General features: G+C 45.9%; 1 protein-coding gene across 1 annotated transcript in view; it reads right to left on the bottom strand.

Moving 5' to 3' along the window:
• Positions 1–22,398, bottom strand: part of SIL1 (SIL1 nucleotide exchange factor) — a 257,546-nt gene that overhangs the window by 193,318 nt on the left and 41,830 nt on the right. Inside the window, exon 2 of the mRNA XM_039485336.1 lies at positions 964–1,078. Coding sequence (XP_039341270.1) covers positions 964–1,068 — 105 coding nt within the window. The 5' untranslated portion in view covers positions 1,069–1,078. The remainder of the gene's footprint in view (positions 1–963; positions 1,079–22,398) is intronic.

Genomic DNA, 22,398 nt, shown 5'->3' on the forward strand with positions numbered 1-22,398 from the left:
GATTTACAATGCACTGCAGACATTCAAGCATGGGCTTGGAAACATGGAGTCTAATACACTGGGTGACACAGACACAGGCTTAGTGTGCAGTGTAGATATACCTTCAGTGTCCTCTGCTGGACTGTTGTTGTCAAAGGTCCCAGAGAAGCGGATTTCAGAGCCCATGAAGATGACTGGGGCAGCTTGCACCTCTCTGAGCTAGTGTGTCATGCTGTCTGCAAATGCTGGTAGGTGACACTGCATTGGTTACACTCAGGGACACGTATTCAAGCTTACCTTTGCAACCAAGAGAACTAGATAAATTTTTTTTAAATGAAAGCTAAAGTTATGTCCCCAATCTTGGGTATCTTATTTTCTGGTTATTCAGCTTTGCACCCTTACATAGATGCTGAATACACACAGCTCCCATTCATTCAACTGAAGTCTGAAAGATCAGGCTCAAGGTGTCTCAAGTTAGGCATCCAAAAAAAACAAAGGGCCCAAAATCATACGCTGCTTTTGAAAATGTGGGTATAAGTGACTTGCCCCCAGTGACCAGAAACACAGCTGGGAACAGAATACTCTTGACTTCCATCTCCTGCTCTCACCACTAGACCACACACTTAGCTTTAGTTTTTGTCCTAATGAAATTAAAGTTTTAGTTGCAGCTGCTTAAACAAAACAAGGTGCATGTGACAAAATGTGAATGTTGCCTGAATCGCATGTTTCCTTTTCCATGTCCTCTTTATTGATCAGCATCAAGCGATTTAGATAGGCTTACTTCTTAAAACTTTTCTGAAATTTTATACCATAAAACATTTTTTAAAAAGGCAAAATACTGCAAAGATGAGAGCTGATGCACTGCCATACATAATTTCAGGAGAAATAAATAAGGCTATGCTCACCCCACCAGTACCAAGTAATTCAAATGATTCAAACGACCTTTTATAGCCATCTTTCACTCTTAGATTACAAGATACTTACTGGAATTCTGTCACTTAAGCATGAACAGAAGCACACTGCAGAAAGCAGCAAAACCAGCAAATTCAGTTTAGAGGCAATGGACAAGAGTCCAATGCAATGAGACATTGCAGTCAGTCTAGAATTGAAAGAAACAAAACAATTATATAATATGTTAATACACACTCTTCACAGTTTTCAACATCTACTATACCACATTCTGCAGTTGAGTATTATATTTATTAGACATACAAGGTGGGGGAGGTAATATTTTTTTATTGGACCAACTTCTGTTGGCAAGAGAGAGATGCTTTCAAGCTATATAGACTTGGACCTGAAGAAGAGCTCTGTTAGCAAATTTAGGGCCTGTTTTGGGGCCTTTTCACATCTCAGGGCTTTTTCACATTACCTCATGTTAACAAAAACATAGCTGGGACCAATATTCGACCACTCCAAATGAAGATGCACCTTTCTGTGAAGTATCATGATATAATCTGCAAGCAAAATCCCACAGCCCTTACTCCACAGAAGTCAACAAGAGTTTTGCCTGAATTAGCACTGCAGATTTGGTCCTTTTTTATTTCCTGTGGCAACTCCAAAGAAGTGACTGAGGAGCTCACGTGCAGTTCAAGACAGGCATTTCAACCACAAGGCGGGGTATGGAAACAAGGCTTTCCTTGGTCATCACCACTGTCTCAAAACAAGAGACTGAAACCTTTGGCGCCAGTTCAGCCGAGTCAAATGGGGAAGATTCAGATTCCTGCTGAAACCCATAATCCAGCCCGAACATGAATAATAATAAATAAAACAGTAGTAAGCCAGATTTTCAGAAGGGTGGCGAGTGAGACACTGTTCCCTTAGCCAATGCTTCAGTTTCTGAACTAGGCCACTAATATGCAATATATAGGGCTACGATTTAGTCACGGAGTTTGTGGAAGTCACAGAATCTGTGACTTCCAGCGACCTCTGTGACTTCAGCCTGCAGTGGTTGGTAGCTGCAGAATCCCCCGCCCCCCCCATGGGCACAGGGAGCTGCGGGGTACCCCTGCTGCCTCTGCGGCCTCTGGAACTCCCAGCTACCAGGGGTGGTGGGGGAACCCCCAAGCTCCTGACCACTGGCGGAACCAAGCTCCCAGCCGCCATGGAAGAACCCCCAAGCTCCCGGCCGCCACAGGTTCCAGAAGCTGCGGGCAGCAGAGTACCCTGCAGGCCCCAGCTGCTGCAGGAAGCTCCTAGCCCCTGTGCCCGCTTCAGGCAGCTGTCGCAGATATTTTTAGTAAAAGTCACGGACAGGTCATGGCTTCCATTAATTTTTCTTTTTTGCCCGTGACTTTTACTAAAAATATCCTTGACAAAATCTTAACCTTAACGATACACTATGACCAATGCCACTAGTTTCTCATCTGGGACACAGAGTGCAGCACTATTGTGGCCTAATTCCATCAATTTCTTGGGAGACACTGTTGTGTGATTTCAGCCAATGCCATCTGCTTCTCAGAGGAACGGGCTGAAAGATACAAATGCTGACCAAAAATCACACATAATTTTTCCCCTTCCACAATTCTTACAGCAATTGCTCTTCACCATACAGGAAACAGATTTTGCTTCTGTTATAAAACAGAAGACACAACTGAACACGGAAAAATTAATTTATCCACAAAACAAAAACTGAAAATCTGATAAGAAGCAGCAAGAAGTTCAAAGCAGTGACTGAGAACTTACAGCTCACTAAAAATAAGACTCAAATGTACTGCTAAGAGTGGTGAGAAATCAAAATACAGTTCTCTAAAGGCTACAAGATTGTGCCTGCCTGGAATGCTGCATGCCCCAAAACACTTAACATCTTGTGTAGGTTACAGTTAAGCAGGAAGAGTTAGATGTTAAATGCAAGGGGATATGTTCATAGAGAGAAGCATCAGTATCTTGCCACTGAAAATAAAAAAGAAAAATATGAATGAAAAACCTGACTGAAATCTGCTCAGGCTAGCAAGGTAAAAAGTAATTTGCAGAAAAAGAGAGTAAAAAGTATTGAAAACAGAATTGTTTTTTGGGAGAAAGCAAGAAAAACCTGAGATAAACCAGGGGATACATTGGCTGGCATGTGGCTAGGACAGTGTTGAAGAGACAGTGTTTGTGTTTGATATGATGATCTCTATCCCATAACTTTTTTTCTTAACTTTTTGTTTTGGTAAAGTTTTTGTTTTTTTAAAATTCCCTGTTTTTCTTATTTGTGTTGTTATATATAATAAATATAACATAAAGTCTAGGCATGTGTTCTAGGCATTTGTGTATATTAAAAGTGTTGTAGTTGTTAAACAAAAAAAAAGGGGGTTAGTTTTGCTGAGTGATGTGATGTAATAAAATATATAGTATATATAATGCTAAGCTGTAAAAAGCTGCTGGTTCTCTCACTGGCAGCAGCCTTTTTTTTTGTGTGCACTTGTCAAAAAAAAAATAAATTTAAATTCTTTGCTGGTGTTGCCTGTCTCTTTGTGAACAGACAACTAATTTCGCTGTCGGGGTTAAAGTCCCCAACACCACCTTGTTACAGGATAGAAATATTCAGATGTAGTGAGACATTTTCAGACTAAATTTTAAAAGGATAAAAAGCATGTGTGTGTGTGTGTATTTGCAAAACAAAACAGAAAATTTTCCCCTGTCCACAAATATGGCTTTGTTTGAGACTTCATAAAGCTTGCTGCATTTTTAAAACCTTTTAGCTGTTAAATTTGCTTTGTTTCATATCTCTTGTAACAGGTGAAAATGGAAAGATGTGGCTCTATATATGGTTCTGAACAGATTATATGATTTGTAATAATAAACATGTTTTACAATATACAAAATTAAGGAAATTTGCACTGGTGTAATTACCAGTATAAATTTCCCTAACACAGAAAAGGGCCTTGGTTTTAAATTATCCTCTACCTTTTCTCATAGAAAATTAGGTGCTTAAGAGGCTACAGACACCCAGACCCAGAAATCCTTTTGTTCCCAAGAAGCAAGTGCTCATGTCATAGCATGCAATGTTTTCAGTGGTGTGGCTCATTACCGACTATGAGTTTCCACTACAAGAAAGTTCTGTTCAAGAGCTTCTGAAAACCTCATCTCTATTGGTGGCTACAGTAACAGTGCTTCCATTATGCTCTCTATTAGCAGAGACATTTTACTGTTACTAGTTGTGCATCGGTAACTGCTGCACAGCTCAGCGAGTGCAGCCAGTAGAGACCTAGATGACACAATTCAAAGGAATTCAGTAACAGGAACATATTTCATGAATTCTTACTGAGGCTGGGTATTTGCCATTCTTTTGTGTTTTAACTCTAAATATGCAGTGTGTATTATATGTCTCCAACAACTCTATCAGAAACATTATCTGAATTTTGATCAGCTATGCTATAAGAGCACATAGCCCTGACTTCTCTTGTGCCCTTGTCATAGGCTTAAAGGCCAGAAGGGACCATCCTGATCATCTAATCTGATCTCGTGCACATTGCAGCCCACAGAACTTCACCCACCCACCCACTCCTATAATAGACCCATAACCTCTGGCTAAGTTACTGAAGTCCTCAAATCATAATTTAAATACTTCAAGTTACAGAGAATCCACCATTTACACTAGTTTAGTGCAAGTGACCAATGCCCCATGGCTGCAGAGGAAGGTGAAAAACCCACAGGGTCTCTGCCAATCTGACCTGCGGGAAATTTCTTCCTCACCCCAAATATGGCAATCAGCTAGACCCTGAGCATGTGAGCAAGACACCTCTACTCTATGTTGCAGCCAACAGAAATGTCAGAAAGTATAATAGTCCTAACCCTGTTCTCAGCTAAAGATCAAGGAAGTAATACTGGGATTATAGCAGCCTTGCAAAATTGTTAGGAAATCTTACCAGCCCAAGCATAAAATCTATTCTGCTGCCCTTTACCAAGATGGCTGATCATAACAAAAATACTAATGATAATTTACTCCCCATCAGCAAGGCTCACTCTTGCCAGCTAGAACATTGCAAGGCTGCATTAAAGAATGATAAAACTAAGTGAAATTTGGACATGAATCCTGATTGCCTCATGCAAGCTGCTGAAGCACCCTCAACTTGCATTGGCATCAATGGGATTTGAGAGCACTCAGACTCTGCCAGAATGAGGGCCCTAATACGGTGGTTTACTGGGTTTTTTGTTTGGTTGGTTTTTAAGGTTTTAAAAGATGAATTCCTAATATGGATACTACCCAGAATGTTACAGGTCAACTATGTGTCAATTTGAGATACTAGTTTCAATGTAGCTACGAGGATCAAAAACAAATATGGTCTCAGCTTAATGGGGAGTCTCTATCCAGTCATTCCAGACACACAAATTTGACATTCTAGTAAGTTTTTACTATCTTTAATTATTATGAACCTATGATATGACCGACAAACATAACAAAGCTAAACTCATTTAGGAAAACATAGAAGTGATGCCTCTCAACAAAGCATTCTTTGCATCTGAAAAAGACATGTTTACTTGGGGTGGGGTGGGAGGAAGGAAGCAATCCAAAGGAATACTTACAGATATTAACAAAAGGCATGTGCTTTACAAGTAACTGCTTAAGACCCCAGATCAATAACAATATTGCAATGCAAAAATTTAAACATTTTCAATACGTGTTTTAAATAAACTACTTGAAAATTATTCATGTTATTTTTATACCATAGCACCCAGAGGCAATCAATCATGATCAGTCTCCTAATGTGTTAGGTGGTATATAATCACGCAGGAAAATTCTAGGAAAACATATCTATGCAGACCTGAAAATTTCCTCTTAGCGCAATAAGGTCCACAGATCTATTACAAACGGGAGGTACTTTACTCTGCTTGCAATTTGGGGGCAGAACCAGACCTGTCAGTCACTGGCAGCAAGGGAATATGCTAGCTATCTGAAATTCCCTCCAGCTGAGAATTTTCACAGCCAAGATAATTCCGTTCTACTTTCCTAAATTACAGAATGTGTTAACTATTCTTTGACAAAAAGGCATAGCAATTTCTCCTAATGCAGAGCCTGGGACTAATCTCCCCTAACATCCCCAGAATCAGGTTTATTTTGTTAATTTCCATCTTTGGAAATGTTCTGGATGATACATTTGTATCCAGGGTGGGCCCAATCTGTGAACAGGACTACTTGAAGAAAGGACATTTTAGCATAAACACAGATACATTTTCCTATTCTTCATCATAAGATCCACAGATCTGTTATAGTGGGATTTTCACAGCAATGGGCCTCCAGGATAGGAAGCAGGATCTCCCTTTAAACACGGACATAGAATCATAGGACTGGAAGGGACTTTGAGAGGTCATGTAGTCCAGTCCTCTGCACTCATGGCAAGACTAAGTATTATCTAGACCACCCCAGACAGGTGTTTGTCTAACCTGCTCTTCAAAATCTCTACTGATGGAGATTCCACAACCTCCCTAGGCAATTTATTCCAGTGCTTAACCACCCTGACAGTTAGGAAGTTTTTCCTAATGTCCAACCTAGCCCTCCCTTGCTGCAATTGAAGCCCATTACTTCTTGCCCTATCATCAAAGGTTAAGAAGAACAATTTTTCTCCTTCCTCCTTGTAATAAACTTTTATGTACTTGAAAATTATGTCTCCTCTCGGTCTTCTCTTTTTCAGACTAAACAAGCCCAGTTTTTCAATCTTCCCTCATAGGTCATGTTTTCTAGACATCCTAAATGCAGAAATTGTGCGTCTTCCCCTGGGCACCGAGGCATGAACAAAATACTTCTGTAAAAACTGGCACTGGTCAGAGTTCAGATGATCAATATACAGAATTTGGTATTATTATGTATTGATGGCCATATGGCCACCTAGCAAAGCTCAATACGACATGACTTCTCTATCTGAGATGGTCAGCACTCCTACAGATTGGTCATCGTTTCTTCAATTTACTTTCAGAATGAATGCTATGACAGTTGTGAGGACTACTTGGCTGAATTTAAAAGTACAACAGTTGATCTCGGAGAGAGTTCCCATCCTCATCAACTCTTCTGATCAGAGAGAGTTGTTATTAGGACATCTATTTTAATAAATAGGAAGTATGATGGCACCTGTCACAGGGGTGCAATTAGGATAGTGCTGTAAGAACCAGAATACATTTCTAGAGCTGAGCTCTGTAACTCTGCAGGGCTGGAATCAGGACAGTTGTCCTAAAAAAGCCTTTAATGTTGGGATTTTTGCACAAAACTTCCATTTCCTTGAACTTGCTGAGAACATTATAGTACAGAGACATGACCTTTTCTTTTGACACTCTCATGCACAGACATTAGAATCCTCCTGGAGGAATTTGAGACAATGTTTCATCCTTGAATGGGTAGTTAAAACATGGACTCTGCTTCAGCCAGTAGAGTAAGTTCTATTTGTTGACTTCTCACTAGGCTCCATGAGACTGATAATCACTTCATCCAAGTATCCATTCTGAATCTGTCTGGTGCTGGATGGAGAACTGGGGTTTGGCAATCGCAGACTTCCTCTGCAAGGTAGAGACAGCGAAGACTCAATGTTAGCTTAAATCAAGCCTGAGAACCATAACCTCTTCAGACAGAAAGACAAACCATATCATTGTTCCCAATAGGCTTCACTAAAAACTGGATTTTTGTTTCTGTGACACCACTTGTTTTCCTTTATTACCAACTTCATCTTTTATTAACATTCTTCTGAGAGGAGATCTTGTACCTAAAGGAATTCTTCCTCAGCACAGGCTTCTGACTGACTACCCTGGCACCCATATGTCTGTGTTTATCATGAATCCAAGATATTCCATAAGCCATATCGTTCTGTGTGGTTGTTTCAGCTCTATCATGCTCTGTAAAGAGCTCTGATTAGCAAAATTTTCCAGGAACAAGCAAGAGTAAAATTCCTTTTTTCTTAACACCAGTATTTATGTTACCATAATCCTGGATGCACTTGTCAGATCAAATGGAAATGATGAGAATTGAAAGGGGAAGGGGGGAAAGCTGCCATCACATGAAAGTTCTGTGGAATGATAAAATGGGAATGTGAAGATGAGTCCCCTTTAGGAACTCGTTAAAATGTTTCAGATGGAGCCCTGATCTGTTTGCTCCTGACTATCGAAGGCTAGTAATAGGATGGGGAACAGCCCTTGATGGGAATGGGTTATATCACTCTGATTTGAAGGAAATGATGGATGGTTTAATTCACATTCTAGCATTTCAGTGGGTAGCTTGAGCTTCCAAACAAGACACTTATTAAGAGGGAGCAGGAGACATAGTCCCTTCCTTTTGCCTCTGGCTTTTCTTGGCCTATCTCACTCTCTGAAGCCTGCAGGGGTACCAGCCTCCACAAAACACCACAGAGCTGAGTGAACAATCTCCCCAAAAGGGAAGTGAAACTCTAGGATAATGGCTGGGTATGAGAAAGACACATTATTGAGACAAATTGTTAGTCAGAAATTGAAAATACAAGGTTGGAATTTCATTCAGAAAAGCCTTGCTGCGGGGAGGGTTCAGTGAGCTGCCTGCAGCTTGGGGGGGTGGGGGGGGGAGGTTTGAACAAAAGAAAGGGGTAACTTCAGGAGGTGGGCATTCCCATGCAGCCAGTGACTGACAGGTCTGGTTCTGCCCCCAAGCTGCAAGCCAGCTGAAGTACTCATTACAATGAAGCTGTGAACCTTAGCTTGACCAACCCTGCAAACATTTAAGTATGTGCATAATATTACTCTCACAAGCATTTCCCATTGACTGCTCACATGAGTAAAATTATGCATGTGCTAAATCTTTTACAGCAAGGGTCGTCAACCTTTTTCTTTCTGAGGCCCCACCAAAATGCTACAAAAACTCCACAGCCCACCTGTGCCACAATAACTGGTTTCCTGCATATAAAAGCCAGGGCCGGCGTTAGGGGGTAGGGCTCAGGGACCTGGACTTCAGCCCCATGCGGTGGGGGTTCAGCTTTCTGCCCTGGGCCCCAGTGAATCTAATGCTGGCCCTTCAGCCGCTGTAAATGTTTTCTCTTTCAGACTCCTGGCAAATACATGTCAGCAGCACTTACAGTCACCACCAGGCCTTTAAAATAACATGAAAAATCTAATTAGTTATTTAGATAACAATGTTTATACAAACAACCTCACAGTTTAATTTTAAACATCATTTAGTCAATTAATTAATTGACTTAATGAATTCCTTCAGAACCTTAGACATTCACAGAAAACAGGATTCTCCAGAGGGCACCCACATGGCTTTATTCATTTGTGATCTGTTGTTTGAGCAAGTTTAGCATAGACTTGGCCTGGCCAGAAAGCATGCAAAGAAGTTTAGCCTGGAAAAGAAGGTCTTCTACAGAAGCCAGATCAATACATCACCCTTCTTGACCGTAAAGGAAGCCACTAAGCGACCATGGGCGGATCAAGGAGATGGAGGAGGAGAGCCACCACCGGGAGAGCAGAGACCATGAGGAAGGTAGGGCAAAGCGAGATGAGGGCGAGAGAGACGAGACTGAGGATTGAGTGCAGGAGATACAGGACAAGCTGAACAGAGGCTGCTGAGAGACAGACACATGTTGCTGAGTGAGGGACCATTCACCAGGACTCAGAGGGCACTGAGTGGCACACACAGAGAGAAGAGAATGGGGCAGGCACAGAGGAGCAGATGGGACACAGCATCCTTCAGATCATCAATGAGGAGGATCAAGAGAAAAAAGAGAAGTCAAGACAGAAAGGAGGATGACAGTGAAAGTTGAGGACAAAGACTACTGAGACACAGAAAGAGAGGAGTTAGAGAAGACTCCAGACTTTAACAGAACTCAACCAGAGAAGATGACAGAAAGAATAAGACAGAAACATGGGGACGAGTGACACCTGGACAAGTCAATGGGAATGGGACCTGGGAGGGATGAGAGGTGAGTGAGGATGAGAGATCCAGTGCGGATCTGGAGAGACTCTGTGCATCTGATCCAAACCTGGCATCAAGAGCAACACCAGGAGGCACAAGATCCCACAAGCACCAGACAGCAGGATACATGCATATCCAAGAAGGGCAAGAGAAAATTAGTGCAGGAGCAAAGTGGGCAAGATCCTTGCAGGCGAGGCATCCGACCATCACTAGAAGAAGGCCAGATGGAAGCTGAAGCTGAAATCAGAAGATAGGCGCGTGAAGAAGAAGAGGAAGAAGGTACAAAGATTGACGTCGAACCATAAGAGAAGAATAAGATTTTAAGATAAAGGAAGATTGAAGATACAAGACTACAGGAAGGAGTTTTCAGTAGATAAGTTTTCAGTACTAGAGGAAGACAGTGTACTCAGAGAGAGAGACACAAGTAGAGACATGCTTAGGTCAGCAGACACACTTAGGTGGACAGAAGAAACCAGCAGCAGAAGAAGACATCAGCAGAAGAGTGAAGGCAAAGATAGAAGACAGAAGCAAGAAAGAAGTCAACAACAGGACTACAGGCAGAGCAGCAGGAAAAAAGAAAAAGAAGTAGCTGAGAAAAGAGAGAGCTGGGAAGCAGAGAGGAGAGAGAGATTAGATGGCTGGGAAGGCAGGCAGAGCAGGGCAGACTGCACACAGGCGAGACACAACAGTGCAGCTGTATATACTAATAAGCGACTGTCTGGAAGCAAGACAAGCAGGAAACGCAGGAAAAGCCACAACACAGGGAAAGAGTAGAGAAAGGGAGAACTTGAGAAACCTGAGGAAACTCAGCAGACCTACACCACCAGATGAGAAGCACAGCCATCGACCCCATCAAGGAACCACCCAGACCACCACAGAGCAAACCACCAAACCAACCAGATCCAAGATCAGAAAGCCACCACCATGATGAAGAACATCAAAGCGGCTGGACCTGGGGAGCAGCAGGAGTGGGCGAAAGACCTGCTCCCTCTTCCAGAAATATGGAGTAAGAAGTTGAGAAGTGAGAAGAAATGGGAAGAAGAATGAGAAAAAGAGCTGGGAAGAAGATATCTCATCAAAGACCAAGAGAAAGGGGACATCAGAAACGAGTGCCACAGGAGGTAACTCACACTCCTGAGGAATCACCTCCTCTTTCATCAGGAGATCTTAGAGAGAATGAAGGATAGAGAAAGGCTTCATCAGAGGACACCACAACAGAGCACAGGCGGCACAGAAGCATCACGGACGGGAGAGCAACACAACAGCGCATCAGTGGAGCAGTCTGTTGATGGAGTGGAACTCCTCGTTGATCAACTTTGTTGATGACTTTGAGAGAGATAGCGTGGATCGAGAGCCTCTGGAAGCAGCTCCCCTTGCACTATGGCATCCCAGCAAGGTCACGGCACTGACTCAAGAATTCACCAGCGGCATATCCATGGACCAGTGATCCATGGATCCACAAACAGCTTCCAGTCAGACAAGCGAGGTCACTTCTTCCTCTTTCTCTTCTTCTTTCTCATCTTTTTCATCTCTTGGATCTCACTTACAAGCTTACAAATGGATCTGATGAATCCAATGGTCATTGTGGGGATGGTGGAGACCTTGAACATGGACTGCTTTGCCTCGCGACTGCCTGCCCGCTGCGAAACAGCAGAAGACAGCAGTGCAGCACGCAGTGGCAGAAGACCACATCACAGGGCACAATCCACAAGGACAAGACCAAGAGATCCAGGATCCACATCAACAAGATCCCAGTCACTGTCACCAAAGCCCCTGGGAAGCCCCTGGAAGAAGTGCACCACCTCACCTAGCAGGCGGGTGGCACAGGCGGTAGACATCAGGATAAGCGGGCATAGGTAAGGTAAGCAGCCAAGCAAGCTTCTACAACACCAGAGCTCCAGAGAGCTGTCCCAGAGACTGTCTTTGGAAAGAAGCTTCGACTGTTCAAAACCAGTGAAATCAGTCTTGTATGACTGAGAGCTGGAACTGGGGAGAACACAAACCAAAGAACCAACCAGAGAGCCAGAAGATTCAGCAATAAGCTGCCTCAGAAGGATTCAGATCGCACAGACCACATGGCCAATCCACCTCTTGGAGAGGACCAGGGACCCAGAGACTCAGAAGAAGAAGAAGAAAGGAGAATAGGGCAGGACATACACTACGCAGCCCAGCAACCACACCACATCACCAGAGGCACTGCAGACCAACAACCCCAAAAGAAGCGGAAAAAAAAAGCGGAAAATACTGGCGCTGACTTTCAGGTTGATAGCAGATAAAAAAAAACTATACCTGGAACCAGAACCAGCTGAAATGGAATGGCCCAGGACTGGAGAGAGGATTTGTGTTGCCCATACCCCGGTTGGGGTGACGGGCATGAATGAATGAATGAATGTTTGAGCAAGGAAGAGCCAGGCACAGAACAGGAGATGCAGAACCACTGCTATCTATCGTCTAGTCATACTGCAGCTGTCTGTGCCCTGTCTAGTGGCTCACCAGATCCATTTCATGGGTGCTCAAATCCTGCCCTAATGCAGGTTGCTTTGGAAACTTGCCAGGAGGAAGAGGACTGCAGCTAATCTGCCCCAAATGGTGCAGGTATCCTATGTCCGCATCTTTAATGCCAAGGGGCAGCCCATGAAAACTACGGGTGCCATATTCAATGCTCCACCTTAAAGAAACCTCCCACTCAGCTCAAGATGGAGTACTTTAAGAACTGTCCTCAAAACTCTGAGGACCCTCCTATTGATCTGTACTCATAAGAATGGCCATACTGGGTCAGATCAAAGGTCCATTTAGCCTTTATTCTGTCTTCCAACAGTGGCCAATGCCCCAGAAGAAATGAACAGAACAGGTAATCATCAAGTGATCAATCCCCTGTCCCCCATTCCCAGCTTCTGGCAAACAGAGGCTAGGGACACCTTCCCTGCCCATTCTGGCTAATAGCCATTGATGGACCTATCCTCCATGAATTTATCTAGTTCTTTTTTAATCCTATTATAGTCTTGGCCTTCAGAACATCCTCTAGCAAGGAGTTCCACAGGATTGTGCGGTATATGAAAAAAAATACTCATGACCTGCCTCCCCCATGAAAAAAACACTCATGACCTGCCTCCCCCATAGGCTCGATAACCTTCACTATCTTTGATCCACACATGCCATCCTTGTGTCTGGAGACCACCCCTTACTTTGAGATTAAGTAGCTTCTTCAACTTTGAATTATTACATGGCCTGACATATTTGGGGTCGGGAAGGAATTTTCCTCCAGGGAAGATTGGCAGTGGCCCTGGAGGTTTTTCGCCTTCCTCCGAAGCATGGGGCAGGGGTCGCTTGCTAAAGGAGTGGGTGGAGCGGCTTATGTGGCCTGCATCTTGCAGGAGGTCAGACTAGATGATCATAATGGTCCCTTCTGATCTTGAATTCTATGATTCTATGAATTGGAGCAGGTATGAGGATAATGAGCAGACAGGTAACAAGCAAGTATGGTTAGGATGAAGGAGGAGGATGTAGATAGGAGCCCTACATGTTACTTTGCACATGACCCACAAAACCAAGCACTGACCTCCTCTCTGCCCCTCTGTACAGACTGACCACTGCTGGTACAGAAGTCCTCTCTGCACCCACTGGTCATCTAGAACAATTTTCCTGTCTCTCTCTGGCTCAACACTACAGCTGTGATTTGAAATGACAGGGAGCAAACCTCCCTTTCCCCTGCCTATATATAGCTCCTCATTTCCTTCTCCCTCTGCTACACTGCAGTTTTACTGCATAGTGCATATTGGAACTGCATGAGGTTTTTTGGGTAAATAGCTATTATTTCCATTAGTCTTTATTTATGAGGTGATGCTGTAACTCTTATTAAATCTTGAGGTGCCAGCATTTTGAACAGTTTTTTCAAGGGACATTCCTCCAAATAGGAAGAGGCATCCAGTGGCTGTGTATGCATTCTGGTGAATTTTAGCTTTCTTCTGAAATGAATAAAAATGCACATTACACAGCTCAGTCAGGTGTACACAGGAGCCTGCCTACAATTGGCCATCAAAGGGGAAGAGATTTTATTAACATAATCATACCTTATATGAAAGTGGAGCTCTTTGTACTTTCCAATGTTTCCACCATTCACTTGTGGCTCTTAAACTGAAATAATCTCCTTTCCCTCTCAGGTAGCTTCCCTGTTTCTAGGACTACAAAGGGACTCAACAAGAATAAAAAGACATGCAAAAGCATCTCAGCATTCTAAAAATATATGTTACTCTGCACACAGAGTTAGAATAACACATAACCAAAACATGTGCACACACAATACACAAACTCATACAAGCCCTGCAGACTCTCATATACACACCACATGTCTGCACATGCACACTAGATGCCCTACACACATGCACCATGGAAGGATTTGTAATGCACACCAAACACCACGCCACACATGCACCTACACCACTTCCTTTTTGTGTATTGAGGGGTGATTTCAGGCCTTCCTTACAAGGACCTAAGCCGTTCCTTTTCTCTCCCTACCCTCAAGAGATTCTGTGGGTTTCACCTTCCCCTTAGCACTCCTCTCTTCTCTGCTGCCTGCCTCTATGCTGTGAGGGAATCTAGGTTTTAATTTAGAAGAGGGCCAACAAGTCCTCCAGTAACTCACTAATTTCTCTTATTCTTTGTAGTTTGAGCCCATGTTGCTATTTGAAAGGACAAATCACTTCTGTGTACTTTTTACAGATTTTTAGTAAAAAGAGTACGTCATTATTAAAAATCACATGAAACACCATTAAGGGAAAATCTATTATGATGCTTACTGACGTAATTAAGAATAGAGCAATACAATGATCAAATTGATCTCCTGGGGGAATTCTGCACCACTGCGCATGTGCAGATTTCATGTCCCCCTCAGATTTCTTTGCTTCCCTGCAGAAAAATGACTTTCTGACCAGGAAGCAAAGGGAAGCCACAAGAGTGGTCATGCACTGCTCCCCAGCAATATAGGTGCATTGTTTTGGGTCCCCGGGGCAGCCAGCAGAGTGGTAAACAATTGGAGGGGAGGGGAGAAGAGAGGAGGGGCGGGGCGGGGCTGGGGATGCCCCAGCCAGGGGCTCCTACCCTGTGCCAGGCTCAGCTACTAGTCCTGGCGGGGCTGGGGAGGATGGGACTTCCTCTTCCCCTGCAAGGAGCCCCCAGGGCTGAGTCAGACCCACGGCTGCAGGAAACTGTGTACCCCTCACCCCCGCTTCCTACCCCCATCACTCCTCAGCTGTAGGGAGGAGGAAGAGTCACAGTATGGGGAGCCACTCCCCTATCCGCCCAACCCCCATGCAACTGGACCCACCTCCTACCCAGATTTCCCCACCAAGCCTCACCTCTTGAACCCAGAACTCTCTCACTCACCCCCCTGAACCCACACCCCGACAAGCATCATCCTCTGCATCTGGAGCCCCCTTGCACCCAGACCCCCCACTCCCGCCAAGCCCCACCTCCCTGTATCTGGACTTCACCCCTGCACCCAGACCACCCCCCGCACTCAAACCCCCACCCCAACAAGCCCCATCCCACATGCACCTGGACCACCCTATCCCCCCCCACACCCAGATTCCCACCCCACGGAACCCTACTAGGCCAGCACCCGGACTCACATCCCATCACCAAGACCCCCCTTGCTGAGCCCTCCACACCAAGACATCCCTCCTCCCCCCCCCCCCCGCTGAGACCCAACCACCTTCACCTGGATTCCCCTGCCAAGTCCCACTGTGTCTGCACCCAGAACCCCGCAAATAAGCCCCTGTTCATTCAGATCTCCCTTGCACCCAGTCCCACCACTAAGCCACCCACACCCAGATCACTCCACCCCTGGATCTCCCTACACTAAGCCCCTCGCTACTTGGATCCTGCTGGGCTGAGCCTACCTGCCTACATCTAGTGTGCCTGGCACAGGGGGCAGGGCCCCGGGGTATTTCTGGGACAGTCTTGCACCCGACCCTGATACAGTGCAAGCGCAACTCTACCACTGAGTCCATATCCAGCGGTCAGGGGGCACAAGGTGATCTCCTACTTCGGTGCAGTCAGTGGCCTGTGCTCCCCACTGCCATGCTGGAGCCTCCACATTTATTTATTGACAAAATTTGCAGAATTTTAAAATATTGTGTGCAGAATTTAAATTTTTTTGGCACAGAATATCCTCAGGAGTAACACTGACGTCACAAAAGAAACTGAATCAAAAGATCAACGGGTTAACAATGACATGGCTCAAATTATCAATTGGTCAAGTCAGCAAATGACTGCAACAGGTAATCAAATAGCTCGTGAGGCTGACAACAAATAATAACTTTTATTAATCCTGCAACAGGAGACTGAAGGAGGCAGCTGTTTTGCCTCAGTCTAAACCCACCCTATCACCCCTCCCAACTAAAAGGTCTTGCTCATGGCCGTGAGACTGATGCAGCTAGTTAAGGACATAGCAGACCCTTGTAGTTTCTAACCATTACCAAAAGATATCACCAGGAGCAGTAAAATCACCTTAGATATTCTTAAGGAAGTGTAGAGATCAAAGTGGTTTCTTAAGTTCCTCCTCATTGCTACTCCACACTTCCTCCTTAAATCTCACCATTGTTATGGTAACTAATATTCTCTTATTTTCCCACATCCTAGAGTTTACCAAGTTATTTCAGAACAAAGAGTTTCACTGAATATGCTCACACCTGATACTCTAGCAGCTTCAAATAGCACTCTTCCTTAACCAAGGAGGCACCTAGAAGGATTCCACAGGAGAATTAGGATTTAGGGAATCATTATGCACGCTGTTCCCAAAAAGGGCTGCAATCTCCCTTTCCCCTCCCTCTAATAGAACAAGCAGACATGTCTCCCTCCATAATAAAGATGGAGCGGGGGGAGATACTTAACAGGTCAATGAGTTCCAATGCCTTCATGGTGTTGTGATCTCCGACTTATGTGACTGCAGTTGCTGGAACCAGGTGGTGGAGGACCTTGGTGATACCACCTGATGTTGACAAGGGTCTCTCATGCAGTTTCAGACTGGCAGTCAGTGACCCAAGTCTTCATCTTTTCTTCCCCTAGCCTGCCTGCAGAGGGGGACTAAAAATGGTACTTCTTGCAGATGATGATGGTAAACTGAGAAAGCATACCACCATTCTGCATAATATTGACCATTATGGGGGAAACTCCCCCTTACTCCACCGCCTTGGGCACTACCTCAATAGTTTAGGGGCCAATTAGGTGGTCCATCCACCCTGGATGCTGTCTACATGGTCCAATCCTGTTGTAACGAGCAGGAAGCAGGCCTAAGGTCACGATGGAAAAATCTCACTCAGAATGACCATTGTCTGGAAAGATCCACTGTTGCAACCCGTGGCATATGTTGCCTCAAAGATTAAAAAACAGGAGCTGTGTGAGGCCAACTCTGAAGACATCACTACAAGCCTCCAGGATGGATAAAAATCAATGATTTTTTAAATTTAAATCAGATTTTTTTGATATGCATAAAATGCACCCAGCAATCATCCCTTCATAATACCAACTATATTAACCTTCAGAGCTAAGGGTGAACCATTCAAGAAATATATGTTTGCTGATGATGTGTTAAAGAAAGTCACACCAGTGAACTGGTGGAAGTCACTTGGATTCAGAGATTGTTGAAGTGATAATATCACTTTTAACAGAAGTAGCTTCTTCTGCCAGTGTAAAAAGAATATTTTCTTCCTTTGGACTACTTCATTCCAAACTGAGAAATCATTTGGGACCTGAAAAAGCAGGAAAGCTTGTTTTTCTTCTCCAGATTATGAACTAACAGGAAAATGAAAGTGAAGATGACTGAGTTAGCTGCAATACCAATATTTCAAGTTTCTCATGTTGACCTGGCTGACGTTGTCTATTTAATATTTTTTTAAATAATATTAATTTATTATCCAGTTCACCTCTCCCCTCAATGCAAAGAGGAAATGCAACAGCCTTTGGCCCTTGAGCTAAGATTTCCAAGCACTTCATTCAAACTCACTTGTTTAAATAAAGCAAAAACAAAGTTTATTAACTGCAAAAGATAGATTTTAAGTGATAAGGAATAGCAAACAGATCAAAGCAGATTACCTAGTAAAAAAACAAAAACAGAAACTAAGCTTAACATACTATGAGGATAGTATTTGAATTAATCTCTCACCCTGACTGATGATGCAAGCAGGCTGCAGATTCTTACGGAACAAGCTGCACTTGCCTTGCAGCTTGGAATCCCCAGGTTTTCCTACAGAAGCTAGAAACCCACAGCCTGGGTCCAGCAATTCCCCCAGTTCAGCCTTTTGTTCCTTTGATGTTTCCAGGAGTACTCGTGTGGGGGGGGTGAAAAACAACCAGTGTTACTCCCTGCCTTATATATCTTTGGCATATGGTGGGAAAAGACGGTTACTCACCTTTGTAACTGTTGTTCTTCGAGATGTGTTGCTCATATCCATTCCAATTAGGTGTGCGCACGCTGCGTGCACGTTCGTCGGAAGATTTTTACCCTAGCAACACTCGGTGGGTCGGCTGGGTCGCCCCCTGGAGTGGCGCCGCTAGAGCGCCGAATATATACCCCTGCCGATGCAACGGCCTTTCAGTTCCTTCTTGCCGGCTACTCCGGCAGAGGGGAAGGAGAGTGGGTTTGGAATGGATATGAGCAACACATCTCGAAGAACAACAGTTACAAAGGTGAGTAACCGTCTTTTCTTCTTCGAGTGCTTGCTCATATCAATTCCAATTAGGTGATTCCCAAGCCTTACCTAGGCGGTGGGGTCTGAGTGAGATGTTGCAGAATGCAAAACTGCTGAGTCAAAGGCTGCATCATCTCTGAACTTTTGGACCAGTGCATAATGGCAGGCAAAGGTGTGGACCGAGGACCAGGTAGCTGCACGACAGATCTCCTGGATGGATACGTGGGCCAGGAAGGCAGCAGAAGAAGCCTGAGCCCTGGTAGAATGTGCAGTGAGGTGGCTCGATGGAACATGGGCCAAGTCATAGCAAGTGCGGATGCACGACGTCACCCAAGATGAAATCCTCTGGGAGGAGACAGGTAGGCCCTTGATTCGGTCTGCCACTGTGACAAAGAGTTGGAGAGTCTTATGAAAGGGCTTTGTCCGCTCGATATAAAATGCGAGCGCCCTACAGAGGTCTAGGGAGTGCAATTGTTGCTCCCTTCGCGATGAGTGTGGCTTCGGAAAGAAGACCGGAAGGAAGATATCCTGGTTGATATGAAAGGCCGACACCACCTTAGGGAGGAAGGCTGGATGTGGTCGCAACTGCACCTTGTCCTTGTGAAACACAGTATACAGTGGGTCCACCGTGAGAGCCCAAAGCTCTGAGACTCGTCTGGCCGATGTAATGGCTACGAGGAAAACTGTCTTCCAGGACAAGTATTGCAGCGAGCAGGTTGCCAGCAGCTCAAATGGGGCAGTCATAAGTCTGGTTAGAACCAGGTTGAGGTCCCAGGTTTGGGCGGGGCGGTGAACTTGGGGGTATAAGCGTGCCAAGCCCTTGAGGAACCTAGAAACCATAGGGTGCGAGAATACGGAGCGGTCACTCTCCCCTGGGTGGAAGGTAGAGATGGCTGCCAAGTGCACCCTCAATGATGATACCGCCAGGCCCTGCTGTTTGAGAGACCAGAGGTAGTCCAAGATGGAATGGATCGGGACCTTGGTGGGAGTAACATTATGCGTTTCACACCAGCAGGAGAAATGCTTCCACTTGGCCAGGTATGTTAACCGAGTGGAAGGTTTCCTACTACCCAGGAGTACCTGTTGTACCGAGGCAGAGCAACGTAACTCAGATCGGTTTAACCACGCAGCAGCCATGCTGTGAGGTGCAGGGAATGCAGGTCTGGGTGGTGAAGTCTGCCGTGATCCTGCATTATGAGGTCTGGGCGAAGAGGCAGGGGAATCGGGTTGGCTATCGACAGATCTAGCAACATGGTGTACCAGTGCTGTCTGGGCCACGCTGGAGCGATCATGATCAGGTGCGCTCTGTCCCTGTGCAGTTTTAGCAGGACCCTGTGAACCAGCGGGAACAGTGGAAAAGCGTACAGCAGATGGCTCGTCCACGGCATCAGAAAAGCATCCGAGATCGAGCCCGGGGAGAGGCCTTGGAATGAGCAGAACGTCTGGCACTTCCTGTTCTCGCGAGAAGCGAAGAGGTCTATGCGGGGAAAGCCCCACTTCCGGAAAACGGAATGGATAACGTCTGGACGAATCGACCACTCGTGAGACAGGAAGGATCTGCTGAGGCGATCTGCCAGAGTGTTCCGGACCCCTGGGAGAAAGGACGCTACCAGGTCTATCGATTGGACTATGCAGAAGTCCCAGAGCTGGATGGCTTCCTGGCAAAGAGGGGAGGACCGTGCTCCTCCCTGCTTGTTTGTATAGTACATGGCCGTTGTGTTCTCTGTGAACACTGAGACACAATGGCCTTGTAGGTGCTGCTGAAACGCCTGGCACACAAGGCGGACTGCTCTCAGCTCTCGGACATTGATGTGCAAGGCCAGCTCTTGAGCTGAGCAAAGGCCCTGAGCGTGAAACTGACCAAGGTGAGCACCCCAGCCGAGAGATGAGGCGTCCGTCGTCAGGGACACCGAGGGGTGAGGCGGATGGAACGGCATCCCTGCACACACCAGGGATGGCGTCAACCACCAGTCGAAGGAGCCTAGGATGCTCGGGGGGATCGTGACGATCATGTCTATGCTGTCTCTGCTCGGGTGGTATACCGAGGTGAGCCACGATTGGAGTGGACGGAGGCGAAGCCTGGCATGTTTGGTTATGAACGTGCAGGCAGCCATGTGACCCAGGAGACCTAAGCAAGTGCGAGCCGAAGTTGTCGGGAAGTTCCGTAGACCTTGTATAATTGTTACCATCGCCTGAAACCGAGGCTGAGGTAAGCAGGCTCTGGCGAGATTGGAGTCCAGGATGGCCCCAATGAATTCTATTCTCTGTGTGGGAATCAGAGTGGATTTCTCTATATTGATCATCAGGCCTAGACGCAGGAATAGGTCCTTGACGATGCCCACATGACAGGTAACTTGGGCCTCAGAGGTCCCTCAAATGAGCCAATCGTCTAGATACCGAAAAACGTGTATCCGACGGCGGCGGAGGGAGGCGGCGACTACAGCCATGCACTTTGTGAATACTCTTGGGGCTGTAGAGAGGCCAAACGGAAGGACCATAAACTGGAAATGTTGACAGTTGGCCACAAACTGGAGGTACCTTCTGTGTGGAGGATAAATGGCGACGTGAAAATACGTTCCCTTCATATCGAGGGCAGCATACCAGTCTCCGGGATTCAAGGATGGGATGATGGTCCCCAGGGATACCATGCGGAACTTCAGCTTTATCATGAACTTGTTGAGTTCCCGCAGGCCTAGGATAGGTCTGAGACCTCCCTTCGCCTTGGGGATTAGGAAATAGCGGGAGTAGAACCCCTTGCCCCTTTCGTCCTTTGGTACCTCCTCTATAGTTCCCATGGTGAGGAGCGTCCGCACCTCTTGCAAGAGGAATTGCTCATGAGAGGGGTCCCTGAAGAAGGACAAGGATGGAGGGTGGGAGGTGGGGGGCGAAATAAACTGGAGGCGGTACCCAAGTTCCACCGTGCGTAGGACCCAACGATCTGAGGTTAGAAGGGACCACGCAGGGAGGAAAAAGGAGAGGCGGTTGTGAAAGGGAGGGAACGGATCCTGGGTAATAACTGTATCAGAGGGGTAGCCGTGTTAATCTGGATCTGTAAAAGCAACAAAGAATCCTGTGGCACCTTATAGACTAACAGACGTTCTGCAGCATGAGCTTTCGTGGGTGAATACCCACTTCTTCAGATGCAAGACATCTGAAGAAGTGGGTATTCACCCACGAAAGCTCATGCTGCAGAACGTCTGTTAGTCTATAAGGTGCCACAGGATTCTTTGTTGCTTTTTGGGTAATAACTGGTACGCCGTCCTCGGGCGTGCCTTCAGAAGTTTGGCTTTGGCCTCACTGGTGGTTTAGAGGGACTCTGATTTTGGCCCCCTTGGGGCCCTGACTGACGCCTACGACCACCTCGGCCATGCCTTCTGCCAAAGTCCTGTCTTTGTCTAGGCGCAGGGTAAGGGCGGTGAGGCTGGGGACGGAAAGGCCGGCGCTGAGTCACTGGCTTGTGCATGCCAAGAGAGCGCATAGTGACCCTGCTGTCCTTTAGGCTTTGCAGCCTAGGATCAGTTTTTTCGGAGAACAGGCCTTTGCCATCGAAGGGCAAGTCCTGTATAGTATGCTGCAGCTCCGGGGGAAGGCCCGACACCTGGAGCCATGAAATTCGCCTCATGGCAACAACCGAGGCCAGAGTCCTGGCAGCGGAGTCAGCTGCATCCAACAAGGCCTGGAGGGAAGTTCTCGCCACTTTCTTCCCTTCTTCCAGGAGGGCAGCAAACTCTTGACGGGAGTCCTGAGGAACCAACTCCGTAAATTTGCCCACCGCCGCCCAGGTGTTGTAATTGTAGCGGCTAAGCAGGGCTTGCTGGTTTGCTACGCGGAGTTGCAGGGCCCCTTCCGAGTACACCTTATGGCCCAGTAAGTCCATTCGCCTAGCCT

This window comes from Mauremys reevesii, linkage group 8 (assembly GCF_016161935.1).
Source record: "Mauremys reevesii isolate NIE-2019 linkage group 8, ASM1616193v1, whole genome shotgun sequence".
In the NCBI taxonomy this organism is placed as follows: domain Eukaryota; kingdom Metazoa; phylum Chordata; order Testudines; family Geoemydidae; genus Mauremys; species Mauremys reevesii.